Consider the following 13,244-nt stretch of genomic DNA (forward strand, 5'->3'; position numbering starts at 1 on the left):
TCTGTCCCCACGTCGGCAAGTCAACATGCCGAGTCGCATCAAGGGAGCTCATGGCGGTTTAGTTCACTCCAAGGGCAAGGTCTCTTCTGGGCCATCCTGTAATTTTATTTGCTTATCTGGAACCCCCCCATTTTTTTTCCTGTTGAAATATAAGCATGCCCCCTTTCCATTTTATGACCATAGCTGGTTGCCATTTATCTTGTTCACAACTCTTATACCAACCACATAGGCGGTTCTATATCTTCAGAAACATTATTTTCCCAATGTAATTCAGCGGCCATGAAGTTATTGTCATTTAAGTTTAGAAAATTTAAAGTATATAAATCTGTATAAAGCTGCCTTCTTGGATCACTATCCTCATATCCTTTTTGTTCCAAAAGCAACTCTTTCAAAGTCCGATTTTGGCGTTCAATATTAGCTTGGCCAGGAAATACTATTTCCTGGAATACCAGTCAAATGTTGAATGCCATGTACATGGAAAAAAGCCAAACATTTTTAGAAACGTAAGCAGAACCATGATCTGTGGGATTCCCATGATAGCAAATGCTTCTAACAAACGAGTAACAACAGCATCAGCACATGCTGTCGTAGCAGGAGGAGCCCATGAAAAAGGAGACAGAGTAGCACCAGAACGATGAACAAGTTTAAGTTTGCCAAAAGAAGGAATTTGAGTAGCATCCATTTGCCAAATTTGATTTCGGGTGGTGCCTCGAGGATTAATTCCTAAAGGGAGATGGGGGCAGATACCGCTTGACAAGCTGAGCAAGATGGTCAAACAGCCTTCGCTTGTTGCCAAGTAAGCCCATGCCTGTTCTCTGACGATCGTGCATCGTTGCCATGCCTAGCATGTTCATTTTGAGCACTTTGTAAGGATCCCATAAGGTGATCGACCATACCAGTCCCCATACCCACAGGACCAGGTGAGGATGTATGGGATCTAATGTGAGTAATAAAAATGGCATTGTTTCTTTGACAGACTGCCTGCTGTAACTTACAAAATAAATCATTCAATTCAGTGTTATTAACAATAATAGTAGCAGTTTCAATACGTAAAAGAGTGTACATAGCATATTGTGAATCAGTAACTAGATTAAGTGAATGAGGCATATCTACAAGTAAAGTTAAAATAGCAAATAATTCAGCCTTTTAAAAAGAAGAATAAGGAGATGCTATAACATTAGAAATATTATTGTCAATATTTACATATCCAGCAATACCAGGCTTATCAGCATCTGTAAAAAACATAAGTGCTTGAGGAATGGGGGCAGAAACCACCACGTTTGGCAGTTTCCATTCAGTTCTTTTCAAAAATTGAAAATGTTGATCAGAGGGATGTGAATTAGAACTGATACCCAAATCAATGCTAAGGGCATTTTGCCAATCTTTTGATAAAATCCAATGATCACGCATTTCTTTATTGGTGAAGGGTACTATTATGATTGCAGGATCTATTCCACAGAAATGGCATAAATGCATACATCCTTTAATAATAGTTTCGCATATTTTCTCCAAATACGTTTCCAATTTATGCATACTTTTATTAGATAGAAATAACCATTCGAACAAATTATCATTTTGCATAAGGACTCCTGTTGGAGAATGAACAGTATGTATAACAATTAACTGAAGATTATCTAGGAAATCTATGCGCTGTAATTGACTATCTTGAATATGCTTCTCAATCCTTTATAATTCTTTCTCAGCCCAAGAGTTAAAGTTCTAGGACTATTAAGATCTGAATCTCCTTCCAATATTTGAAATAACTTAGAAAGTTGTCCAGTAGGAATGCCTAAAGATGGGCCTTGCCAATTTATGTCATCTAATAATTTTTGAAAATCATTAAGTGCTTTTAAAGAATCCTGACGAATTTGTACTTTCTGAGTTATAATTTTTGATTACCAATCCTTTGTCCCAAATAATTAAATGGATATTCTTTTTGGATTTCCTCCTCAGCCCTTTGTAAACCATAATTGCTTAAAATTATTAGCGCAAATTCAAGAGGTTCTGTTAAAGCTTGAGGATCTGGATGAGCAAATAAAATATCATCCATATAATAACATAAACTACTCGGAAACTTGTCTCGAATCATTGTAAAGGTTGAAGAACAAAAGTTTGACATATAGTAGGGCTGTTTAACATTCCTTGAGGCAAAACCTTCCATTGATAGCACAACATTGTTGACTGTTATTATAAGTCGGGACAGTAAATGCAAATCTGACACAATCTTGAGGTTGTAAAGGGATCGTAAAAACAATCTTTTAAATCTATTATAATCACATTCCAGTCTTTAGGTATCATAACAGGAGGAGGAACACTGGGTTGTAAGGGACCCATGGGGATTATCACCTCATTGATTTCTCGTAGGTCCAGCAACACTCTCCTCTTCCTGCTTTCTTTTTTATTCCAAAGACAGGTGAGTTCCAGGGGCTAGTACTAGACTCACTCTGTCCTAGATCGAGGTGTTCCTGAACTAAACATTGTAGCGCTTCCAGTTTTTCTCTTGGCAGAGGTCACTGGTCAACCCACACACGTGTCTGAGTCTCCCAGGTGAAGGGTCAAGCCAAGGGCACAGCAGTGGCCATGACTCTACATTTGCCTCTAGATATGGAAAACCTAAACCCCTTCTATCTTTTTCCTGGAGAGCTACAAACTCTGGGTGATCCCTTTTTGGTTTAAAATCAGACCCCACATTTATTATCATATGTTTCGCCACAGGAGAGATGGGGGGCAAATAGAAACAAAAGCCCCCATTGTGGTCATAAATCTCTGCCCCCCCCCCCCCCCCCCCCCCGAGCTACGGGAACGTCAGCTCTATCAGGTTGTGATTTTACCATCTGTCCTTCTGGACCGGAGCATTTTCAAACAGAAGCACTTCATTGAATGTTAATCATCGTAATTATCCCAGTACAAGGAGGGACAGCAGAGTGAACGGGCCACTCTGATGGCCAGTTGTGAGGTTGACACATCAGCGCCTGTGTCAACGAGACCAGTCATTTGAATTCCATTTTCAAAAAACCACCATGTGAGGCCTCGTAGCTCCCAAAAATGTTTGCCAAAACACATGTGTTCCTGTGCCTCCATGTCCTCCCTTCCTCTTGACAGAAGCAGCCTTGCCTTTATGAGAAGGTAATAGTAGTAATCGAGCAGTTCTTTGACCTTTTGAAAGCTGAATATGTTTAGAAGTGGACATCATTACAGAGATCTCTCCAGTATCATCTGGACCAATCACGCCGGTGTGAGCCAACACTCCCTGAGAACTTAGACTGCTCCCACCTAAAATGAGAGGTCCAAAAATACTGAGAGGGATTGTGACAATTCCTTGAGAAGATTCCAGTGACAGATCACGAGGAATGATAAGATCTAAAGCAGCACTTCCAGGAGTAGCATGTAATAGATTAAACGGGCAATCTATCCTGCTGTCCCAATGTCCCTACAAGCCCTAGCATAATCCTCTCACTTCCCCCACCAACCTGAAAGGGCTGCACGCCTTTTCTCCCATCAGCGTCAGCATTCTCAAGGGCTGAGGTGTGCAGAAGTACCTCTTGCAACTCAAGGGAAGACACAGCACGCTTGACAGCAGTAAAATTACGGGATAAAAAATCAGCAAAGATTCATTAGGTCCTTGTAAAATTTTAGTAAATATTTTTTCTGTTCCTCTCGTTTCATCTAATTTTTGCCAAGCACGTTAGCATCGATTGTGAACTTGTTCAGTAATCTCATCCCCAAAGATGGCTTGCTGAGCAGTCGCAGCCAAAGGAGCAGTTCCAGTCAGTTGTTCACAAGTCGGTCCTGGCAGCGGCTGCCTGTTCATCTGAGCCTGCTTCTCGGCTTCCTTACGCCACCAAGCTCCCACGGGAGATACTGGCCAGAGGTTAGCACTGTTTTGACTAAAGCATCCCAATCTGAGGGACTCATGATATTGTCAGTAACTTAAGAGTGGACGAGCCCCTGACCGTACCCCAAAAGAGTGTACAGCTTCCTTTAAAGCTTTCAAAATCCTACACTCCTGCCCTTCATGATCACACTGCACACATTCATTGGGAGGTTGGGCATTAGCAGCCATCTGAGTTCTAATAGCAGGGCAAAGAGCAGCCGTGGAAATGGGAGACGGTAAAGAAGTCTCATTTAACTCACAGAATAATTTCAATCTCTCAGCTGGAATTCGAGGCATAGCCTTATTCTCTTTGGACATGCTGGAGGCTTTTCTTCAAAATAAGGGACTGTCGGTTCTACAACAATCTTTCCAGAATCTAACTGAAGACGTTCGGCTATTTTATTTACTTGACAAACCAGATTCTTTAATTCCTCAGCTATGGGAAACTTCTCCTCCTCTTCAGAGGAAGAATCTGAAGAAGAAGATTCAACTTCAGGACCATCATAAACTTTGTCATTTAGGGGATTACTAGCTGGGTCCATCTCGGCAGCTCCCGTAACATTTTCACAAGCAGGTTTTTCTTTTTCACTTTCAGTATTTAATTGAAAAGAGTTTAAAGCAATTTTAACTAAAGACATTAATGGCCAAACATCAGGATCAATGGTTTCACCCCTTAGATGTGCCCTTCGCAAAGCACGAGTCACCTGTTTCCAGACTTTGACATTTCATTAATTCTTGTTTTCAGGGTTTAAACAATAACAATGCTTATGTACAGAAGCAAAAAGTTTCTTAAAAGTCCGAGTTGGGACTTCTACCCCAGTTGTCTTTAATATGACTTTCAAAACTGCAATATAGATTCTCTGTAGATACATACAGGATATCCCATGTCTCTACTTTTTGCCAAGGTCAACTGCATTATTCATATAACTTACCACCCTTGGTTCCGTGAGTCCTTCAGATGCCGCTTCAGGTCCCAAACAGGCAACTTGACATCCCCTTACAGAAGGGTCATGGGGAGGAGATGAGCCAGTCAGGCTGCAGTTTAGCATACAACAGTGAAACATACAACTTTCCTCTAGCTCCTAAATGCTTCCTCCCGCCCCTGCCCCTCATTATCATGATCCCAATTCTACCTTACAAATCTGGCTAGACCAGAGGATGTACACTGGTACAGGTAGGAACTGGAAACACAGGGAATCCAGGGAGGATGATACCTTCAGGACCAGTGGTGACAGTGACGATAGCGGGAGGGTGCAGGGAGGGTGGGGTGGAAAGGGGGAACCGATTACAAGGATCTACATGTGACTTCCTCCCTGGGGGGGTGGGCAACAGAAAAGTGGGTGAAGGGAGACATTGGACAGTGTAAGTATGGCAAAATAATTATAAATTATTAAGGGTTCATGAGGGCGGGGCGAGCGGGGAGGGAGGGGGGGAAATGAGCTGATACTAAGGACTCAAGCAGAAAGCAAATGTTTTGAGAATGATGATGGCAACAATTGTACAAATGTGCTTGACACAATGGATGGATGGATTGTGATAAGAGTTGTATGAGCCCCCAATAAAATGATTAAAAAAAAACTGAGGACCAACCAGTTACCCACTTAATAGAAAAATGGACCAACGCACATGACACAAATGATCTGCACACATGTACCGTGTCCCAGCTTTGAGACAAACTTTGGGAAGTGAAAGAGGTACAGGCTACCGTGCCAAACCACAGATTGATACTCAGGAGCTGGTGTGTCCCGTGCTGGGACGGGTCTCTCAGTGTGCGGTGGAGTGCCACCCAGCCACGGTTCTCTGGACACAGACGGAGTGTCGTGGAAAGGGGGGAGTATCGGTACTCACTCCCATGTGGATGAACTTTGAAACGACTCTGCGTCGCGTCGGGTGAGTCTGCTGCACAAGACCTGCTTAACGTGTTCTTGAGCAGTGACGTTACTTTGGTGACTCAGGGGCACCTGATCCAAGCCAGGGCACTTTCCCCATCCACGATGAGATGAGACTGGAGGGAACTGGGGTCTCTGCATGATGGGGTTGGTGATGGATACTGAAGACGCCATGACTGCCCGAGGACTGAGCAGCCCGGTTTTGGAGGACTCACAGCCAGAGTGCCCCTTCGACGTGAGAATGCCACATGGTCACGTGGTCAGGGGGGCCGGCCCCTGGAGTTGAGGGTTGGGAAAACGAGGGCCTTGCTGGCAGAGGTGGATCGCACCAGGTGCTCACACGTCAGCAGTTGCCTGTGACCAAGCAGCACCAGCTGGAGCTGACTCCATGACCGCTTGGTCTCTGGCCACCCGATGGTGGGGGAGACTAGGGCAGCGTCTGCTCATGGCTCCGTGGTGACCTTTGGGGCATGGTGACAGTGGACCCAGGGCACCGTGATCGGACAAAGTGCTGCGGAATTCCTGTCTTCAGCAAGGTGCCTTTGAGGTGCCTTGGACTTCCCACCCTGGTGGCGCAGTGGATTACGTGTTGGGCTTCTAACAGCAAATGGAGCGGTTTGAAACTACCAGCAGCTCTGTGAGAGGAAGACGAGGCTTCTTACAGATGGGAAGAGTCACAGTCTTGGAAACCCACAGGGGCAGCTCCACCCTGGCCCCTAGGGTGCTGTGAGGCAGCATCCACTCGATGGTAGTGAGTTTGGTTTCGGGTTTTAAGCCAGCCTTTTCACTGAAGGGGGTTTACAGCTGGAAGTGCGGCAGCACACACCTCCAGGTGTGGTGTACACAGACCGAGGGACCAGCTGCAGATGCCCTGGCACTGGGGACTGGCTCAGGGGGCTTCATTCTTCCCACCCACCCCCACCCTATGGCCTGGACTAGAGGGATGATGTGGTCCAGGGTAGCAGAGTGAGTGCTCTGGGTCTCCCTTTCCTTTTGTCCAAAGAGCAGTCTGGAAATCCCTGGGCGTGGGCAGCAGGAGTGTCCCCACTCAGCCAGTGCCTGATTCTCTGAGCCGCCTCTGGGGTGCCCTGCAAGGACTGCTTGTCTGTGGCTGTCCCCGCAGCTGCCTCCCTGTTCGCAGTACTAGCCCGGGCATTTGGAATCGGTCTTAGGACCTGGACCCCCCCAACTTTCCCCATGAGGTGTGTTAGAATCTGCTGGTGGGGACAGGCTCTGACCCCCTCCTTCCCTGATGCTATCTTCTCTCACCCTCCGGTGGATAGCCAGGACTGCCCCCTCCCCGTCTGCCAGACCTGAGTGGGGTGACCTGAGAGTAAGCAGTCCCCAGGTTGGGGTCTGTGGGGGGTTTTCTGGAGTGGCCACTGAAGCCCTGTCATGTCGGAAAGAGTGCTGTCTCAAGAGGGACTTGGCTTGGAGGTTTTGGATGAACCGGGCGCTGTTGTTCACCCTCCCAGCAAGCGAAGAAAGGAGGGCCCGAGCCCGAGGGAGGACGTGGGTACTGCCCCTGCAGACACTGAGCAGCAGCCTGGATAGAGAGTGGGGTGAAGGCTCCCCTGCGGGCTCTGTGTGTGATTGGAGACCAGCTCCAGGCTGATCCTGTCTTGGGGTTCTCTAGGGAAATGGAGAGGGAGACTGGAGCAGAGAGGATGGAGGTCAGTAGACAGATAGACTTATTTGAATGAATGTATGGGCCGGGCACTTAAGGGCCGTAGATGAGGTGGCTGACTGGAGACTCCTGCAGGCTTGCGTCTGAAAATCTGCAGGCCAGGCAATGGCAAGAGAGAAGAGGAAGAATGTTTTGGCAAAATGTCTTCTTTCCAGTCAGGAGATAGGGCACACCATGAGGAAAGTCCCCATTGGCTCTAAAGATCTTCAACTGCATGGAGTCGACTGCAACTCACAGTCACCCTGCAGGGCCAAAGGGACTGCTCTTTAGGGTCACCAAGGCCATCAACCTTTTGGGCGCAGACAAGCCTCATCTTTCTGCCCTGGAGCGGCTGGTGGGTTTGCACCAACAACCTTGTGGTTAGCACATGAAAACAAAACTCAGACTCACTGCAGAGATTTATAAACTTCTTTGGCCTACTGCCCCAATGAAAACTTTTGTACTCTGGCCCCTAATCCTGGAGAGTGTAGGCATCTGCTTTGATGGAACCCCGGATTGTTCCAGCGCTGCTCCCCGGGGGGGCATCATCCCCCACTTTGGGAACCCCTGCTCTACTGGGTCTCTTAGGCTGTCAATCTGGACGGGTTGCAGGTAGTCTCAACTTTCTCCGGGAGCGGAGCAGCTTGGGGGTGGGGGTGGGGTTTGAACTGCCAGAGTTGGCAGTCCGATGCTTATGTGCCACACCACCACATCAGGGAGGGTCACTGGCCTCGCTTGTGATGTGTCCCTGCTCCATGACCAAAGGATGCCTGGGGAAATGCGTCGGGTCCGTCTGCTGCACAGACCTCTTTCAAGTGTTGAAGAGCACGGAGGTTCCTTCGAGGACCGAGGGGTGCCTGACCCCGGCCGTGGTCTTTCCAGTCATCTCCTATGCATGTGGAAGTTGGATATTGAATACGGAAGACGGAAGGAAAATGGATTATGGTGCTGGTGGAGAATATTGGAAGTTCCACGGGCTGCCAAAAGAATCCACACATCTATCTTGGAAAACGTCCAGCTCCTTAGATCGAACATGGGGAGCCGTAGTCTCACATGCTTTGGACATGTGATCAGGAGGAACCAGCTCCTGGAGAAGGACACTGTGCAAGTAAGGGGCAGTGAATGCGAGGAAGGCCCTTGATGAGATGGACAGACACAGTGGCCGCAGCAGTGGGCCCCAACATCACGGGACCAGGTGGGGCTCCATTCTGCTATATGTTGGGTGGCTTGGAACTGCATCCAGTTCGGTGACACCCACCACCACCACCACCACCACCACCACCGCCACTACCGCCACCACCGCCACCACCTCCACCTCCACCTCCACCACCACCACGCAGCAGCTTCTTCACAGCATCAGGGCTCGTGTGTGGCACCGTTGCTGAGCCACACAGACCCATGATCCAACACCGCATGGATTCTGGCTCTTTGGAAAGGCTGAGCGGACAGGCCCTGTGTTGATTTAGCAATGAGGATATTGCTCATGTTGGGTTTCTGCTTTCTTCCTTGTGTGTGCCTCCTAGTTCTCTCATGCCCGCTCCCACCGGCCCCTGTCTCTTGGGAAGCCACCTCGTCTGGCATGTGGGAGCCCCACAAGCAGCACCCTATGGCCTCCCCTCAAAGAGTGCAGGGGAGCCTGGGTCTTAGGAGCTGCAGGGCCGAAGCACAAAGGGGCAGCCGGGAGGTCTCCAGTCACCAACTGTGGCCATGGCCTCTGTTCCTGCCTGGGCCCCTGGCCGCCTGGTATGGGGAGGCCCTGATGAACCGACTCTAGCTTCTGGGTGTTCAAACCCTAGCATCTCTTGTTTTCTGCAATGTTTGGGGGTGTCACAGGGAAAGGGGGGTAATGTGTGCCCTGGAAGCGCTTGGGCCTCAGAAGTCCGGAGCTTCCTGGCCTCCTCGTGGGGTGTCGCTGCCCCTGGGGTTTGCTCACTCTCTATGGGGCAGAGGAGCCTGGGGCTCCCTGTGGTGACATGTGTGGCTGCTGAGCAGCCGTCCAGACCAGGCAGTTCCTCTGTGAATGAGGAGGCGGACGTGGCAGTGTGCTGCTGCCACGTGATGGTCTCGGACGCTCTCGGGGGCAGTCCAACCCTGTCCAGGAGGCTCCAGAGGATCGGGATTCTCTTGATGGTTATGGGCTTGGTTTGTAGGCAGGGAGCCCATGGTGGGATTCAGCTGGCCTGCACCGCTCTGTAGCACCTATACCTACCTCTTTATTGAGTTCAGCCTGCCAGACCCCTAGGGGGCGGCTCTGCTCCGTCACAGGCGGACACTGGGAGCTGGAACCAACCAGGGGGTGGGAGGCTGCATCCATGATGAGCCCAACCCCCAGCATGCTGCAGACCGGCTGCCCTGGCTGTTGTCACTTTCACCGCCGCCTCTGTGGGGTGGACTCCTGGTTTCAGACCCTAAGAAGGAAGAAAAGTCTTCTAGATCAGGCACTTACTTGCTTCCCCTCATGGGTGAGGCTCGTCCCCTCTCCCTGCCATGGAGTGGGTTCTGACTCACGGCGACCCTATAGGACAGGGTAGACCTGCCCCTGGGGGTTTCCACGGTGGTAACTCTTGACGGGAGTAAAAAGCTCGATTCCAAACATCCATGTGTGTGTGGCGGGGGAGGGGAGGCTTCAAGAGTGTGGAAATGCCTTTCTCTTTCAGCTCCATTTTCCCACCCACTTTTGGAAGCCCCCCTGGCCCCCCATACATCAGTGTGACACAGGAAAGCTCAGCTGGGCTGCTTTTTGTGGAATATTCCACGGGGATAACTCAGTGTGGAGCCGGCTGTGGCACAACCCGGCGTGTGGCAGCTGCTGCCCGGCCCTGTGCCTGTGCTCGGTCCACTGCCTGAGAGCAAGGGCTCGCTGAGGGACCAGGCCTGTGGACATGGGGTGGCCGACAGCTGCTCACTCTTGAGCCGTGGAGAGTGGTGAGGCGGGGGTGGAGCTGTCTGTTCAAGACACCAAGTGTGTGTTTCTTTTTTGTGTAGAACAAGAAGAAGAGGAAGAGGAAGAGGAAGAAGAATCAGAGGGCGTCTACGTCTAATGAGCTGACTTCGTTGCCCCAGTCTCCCTCGGCCCCAAGTAGCCTGGGCTCTCTGGCATTCCCTGAAGGCCACGGTCAGCAAGGCGGTGTGAGCAGTCAGCCTAGCCAGTCCCCTGTTGACCAGAGCCTACCCAGCCCAGAGGCTGGGAACCAGGATGTGAGCCTGGGCAAGACACAGATGGAGGGCAATGGCCCCACAGGGCCCCTTGGGGATGTGGTCAAGGCCAGCAGCTGCCCTCTGGATGGAGGAGCAGAAGCATCGTCCAAAGCAGAGGCCCAGATGAGCACCGGGCCTCAGGAACCCCCCAGCCCCTCGCAGGGGGTGGCTGGCCTTCCCGAAGCTGCCCCTGGGGGCAGCCCCGTAGATCCCAGTGATACCCAGACACAACCATTGGCGGAGTCAAAAGGGGCCGACTCTGAGCCCAAGGAAGGAGCCCAGGCCGCCAGGGAGCAGGCGGGGACCCCGGCCTCAGAGGTGAGCTCAGGCGTAAATCAGTGGCCAGTGGCTGGTATGCTCGGGAGTGTGTGTGTGGCTCTGGGTCACTGCTCTCTCTGGGGGGCTCTCCCTCACACAGGCTTCCCTGCACTTGGAGTGGGTGGTGGGTGGTGCCAGGAGGGCCCACGGCAGGGGCTGTGATGGAGCTGACCCTGACCCCTGACTCAGCCTCCCCGTCCCTGGCTCTGAGGTTTGGGGTCTTTGTTTCTTCCAGGCTGCGGGTGCGGCAGAGGAGCCAGCCTGCAGAGGAACACGGGAGGGCGGCAGGGACAGCAAAGAGAAGGTACCGCCAGCCAGCGTCCCTGCTTCCAAGGAACAAGGCCAGGTTAGCATCTGGTCCCTGTCCAGCTGGATGGGTGTTGGTTCTGGGGAAGACCCTGCCCTGTTGCCCCTGTGGTGATATGGGAGGGGTGACAGAGGGAAGGTGCCCTTGTGGCCAGCAGCTGGGCAGGCCTCTTCCAGCAGGAGGTGGTTGGTGGTGGTGGAGCACAGGCCTTAGAAGTGAGGATGTTGCGGGCAGAGGGGACAGCTGGTGCAAAGGCCCTGTGGTGCTGTATGGTTGGGTGGTGTGTGGCTACATTGTTGAAGAGCAGCTGGGCAGCCGGTGCAGTGCCTCATGGGGGTGCTGGGGCAGGCAGTGACTGCTGCTGGGGTCAGGGGCTTGGGGAGTGGACGGACAACCATGAAGGGTCTGGGCAGGGAGACAATGGATTCTTGCTGCCCGTGGTACAACTGGTGTCTGGCTGTGTTCCAGAAAGCAGAGTCCAAGGGCAAGAAGACCGTTCCTGGAGAGAAAGCAGGCGAAGGCGGGAAAACCCCGGCAGAGGACCGGGAGAAACCAGCAGGGGGTCGCAGAGATGACCCTGCCCAGGCTAAGACCCACAAGGAGCAGCGCAACCAGAAAGTGCATGCGCAGGAGGTGGAGCGGTGGGTGTGTCCCCAGGGTGGGTGGGGCAGCCGGGGGCAGCCGCCCTGGGAGCCAGGGGCACGCCACCGATGCGTGGGGGGTGACGAGGGCCCGCAGCTGGCGCAGGGTTGCTTGCTGACTCTTGGCTCGTGTGGGTGTGGGCTGTGGGGACCCTTGCTGATCCCCTGGGTGGGTGACTTGCTCTCCCAGGGGGCCCCTGGCTCTGAGCCCGCCCCGACCCCAGGCTTTCAGACGGCCCTGGATTCCTCTCTACCCTCTGAACCCACCTTCCTCCATCACCTTGGACAGGGGCGCTGGTCCTTTGTAGGGGTGTGCACACACCTTGCTGAAACCAGGAGGTGCTACCCTACCTGCCAGCGCCGGGTAGTAGCAGCTGGGAATGTCCTTCAGGGCATCAACGAGCTGGCGCAGAGGGGTTTCGTGCCTTTTGCCATACTTCCCAGTCCTGGTGAACACCTCGGCTGCTCGTGGGGACATTTGGTTGTTTGCCTCTAAAGGATCACCAGACACTCAAACCCCAGACAAGTGTGGCATGTGTGCAGGTGTGGGTGTCTGTTCAGATACATGTGCGGTGAACGCTTCCACGAAGGGTTGGCAATTCAGACGTACCCAGAGGCGCCTCAGAAGGATGGCCTGACCCCCTGTTTTCCAAAAGACCTTGAGACTCCCCCGGTGTCCTGTTACTTTCTCCCACGGGGTGGATGCGGCCCCACCAGACCTGTTGAGGGCAATGGGTTGGTGTCCATGTGCGCACGCAGCTGTCCCTGTGACTGAGCGTGTGTGTGTGTGTGTGTGTGTGTGAGAGAGAGAGAGAGAGTGTGTGTGTATGTGAGAGAGAGAGAGACAGAGAGAGAGAGACAGAGAGACAGAGAGACAGAGACACCAGGCATGAAAGGAGTGCGCGTGTAGGCATGTCCCGTGGAAGGAAGAGTGAGGGATTAAGTGGGTCTCTGTTTGGCTCTCTGGCAGCACTCTGGGGCCTGGTGAAGGCATCATGGTACACTTCCACGCCATTGTCTCCAAAGACTTCTCCTTCAACTCCAACCAGCACCAAGTGATCGTAAGGGGTGGAGAGGAGCTGGGGGTGCCCAAGTGGAGCCGGCGAGTGTGTGAGATGAACTTCTCCAGGTAAGTGCCCCCCCTCGGACCGCTGCCAGGCCCTGAGCGAGATGCACAGAATGGTTGGTCCTTGGCATGTATTTAGAGAATGTTTTTTTTAAATCAATATAAACGTCTACAGTCTTCTGGAAATCAGAATGCTTCAAAACAGACGTCCCCGGGGGTGCATTTCACCGGGCGCCTTTCTCTCCAGCCTGGGACGCACGCTCTCACTTACAACTGGGGCGCCGC

General features: G+C 51.7%; 1 protein-coding gene across 1 annotated transcript in view; it reads left to right on the top strand.

The window, feature by feature from the left end:
* Positions 1-13,244, top strand: part of LOC142460102 (E3 ubiquitin-protein ligase RNF213-like) — a 134,456-nt gene that overhangs the window by 7,542 nt on the left and 113,670 nt on the right. The window contains exons 3-6 of the mRNA XM_075562324.1: positions 10,415-10,945; positions 11,181-11,291; positions 11,721-11,893; positions 12,864-13,022. Of these exons, the coding sequence (XP_075418439.1) occupies positions 10,415-10,945; positions 11,181-11,291; positions 11,721-11,893; positions 12,864-13,022 (974 nt within the window). The remainder of the gene's footprint in view (positions 1-10,414; positions 10,946-11,180; positions 11,292-11,720; positions 11,894-12,863; positions 13,023-13,244) is intronic.

The sequence above is a fragment of the Tenrec ecaudatus genome, chromosome 10 (assembly GCF_050624435.1).
Source record: "Tenrec ecaudatus isolate mTenEca1 chromosome 10, mTenEca1.hap1, whole genome shotgun sequence".
In the NCBI taxonomy this organism is placed as follows: Eukaryota; Metazoa; Chordata; class Mammalia; order Afrosoricida; family Tenrecidae; genus Tenrec; species Tenrec ecaudatus.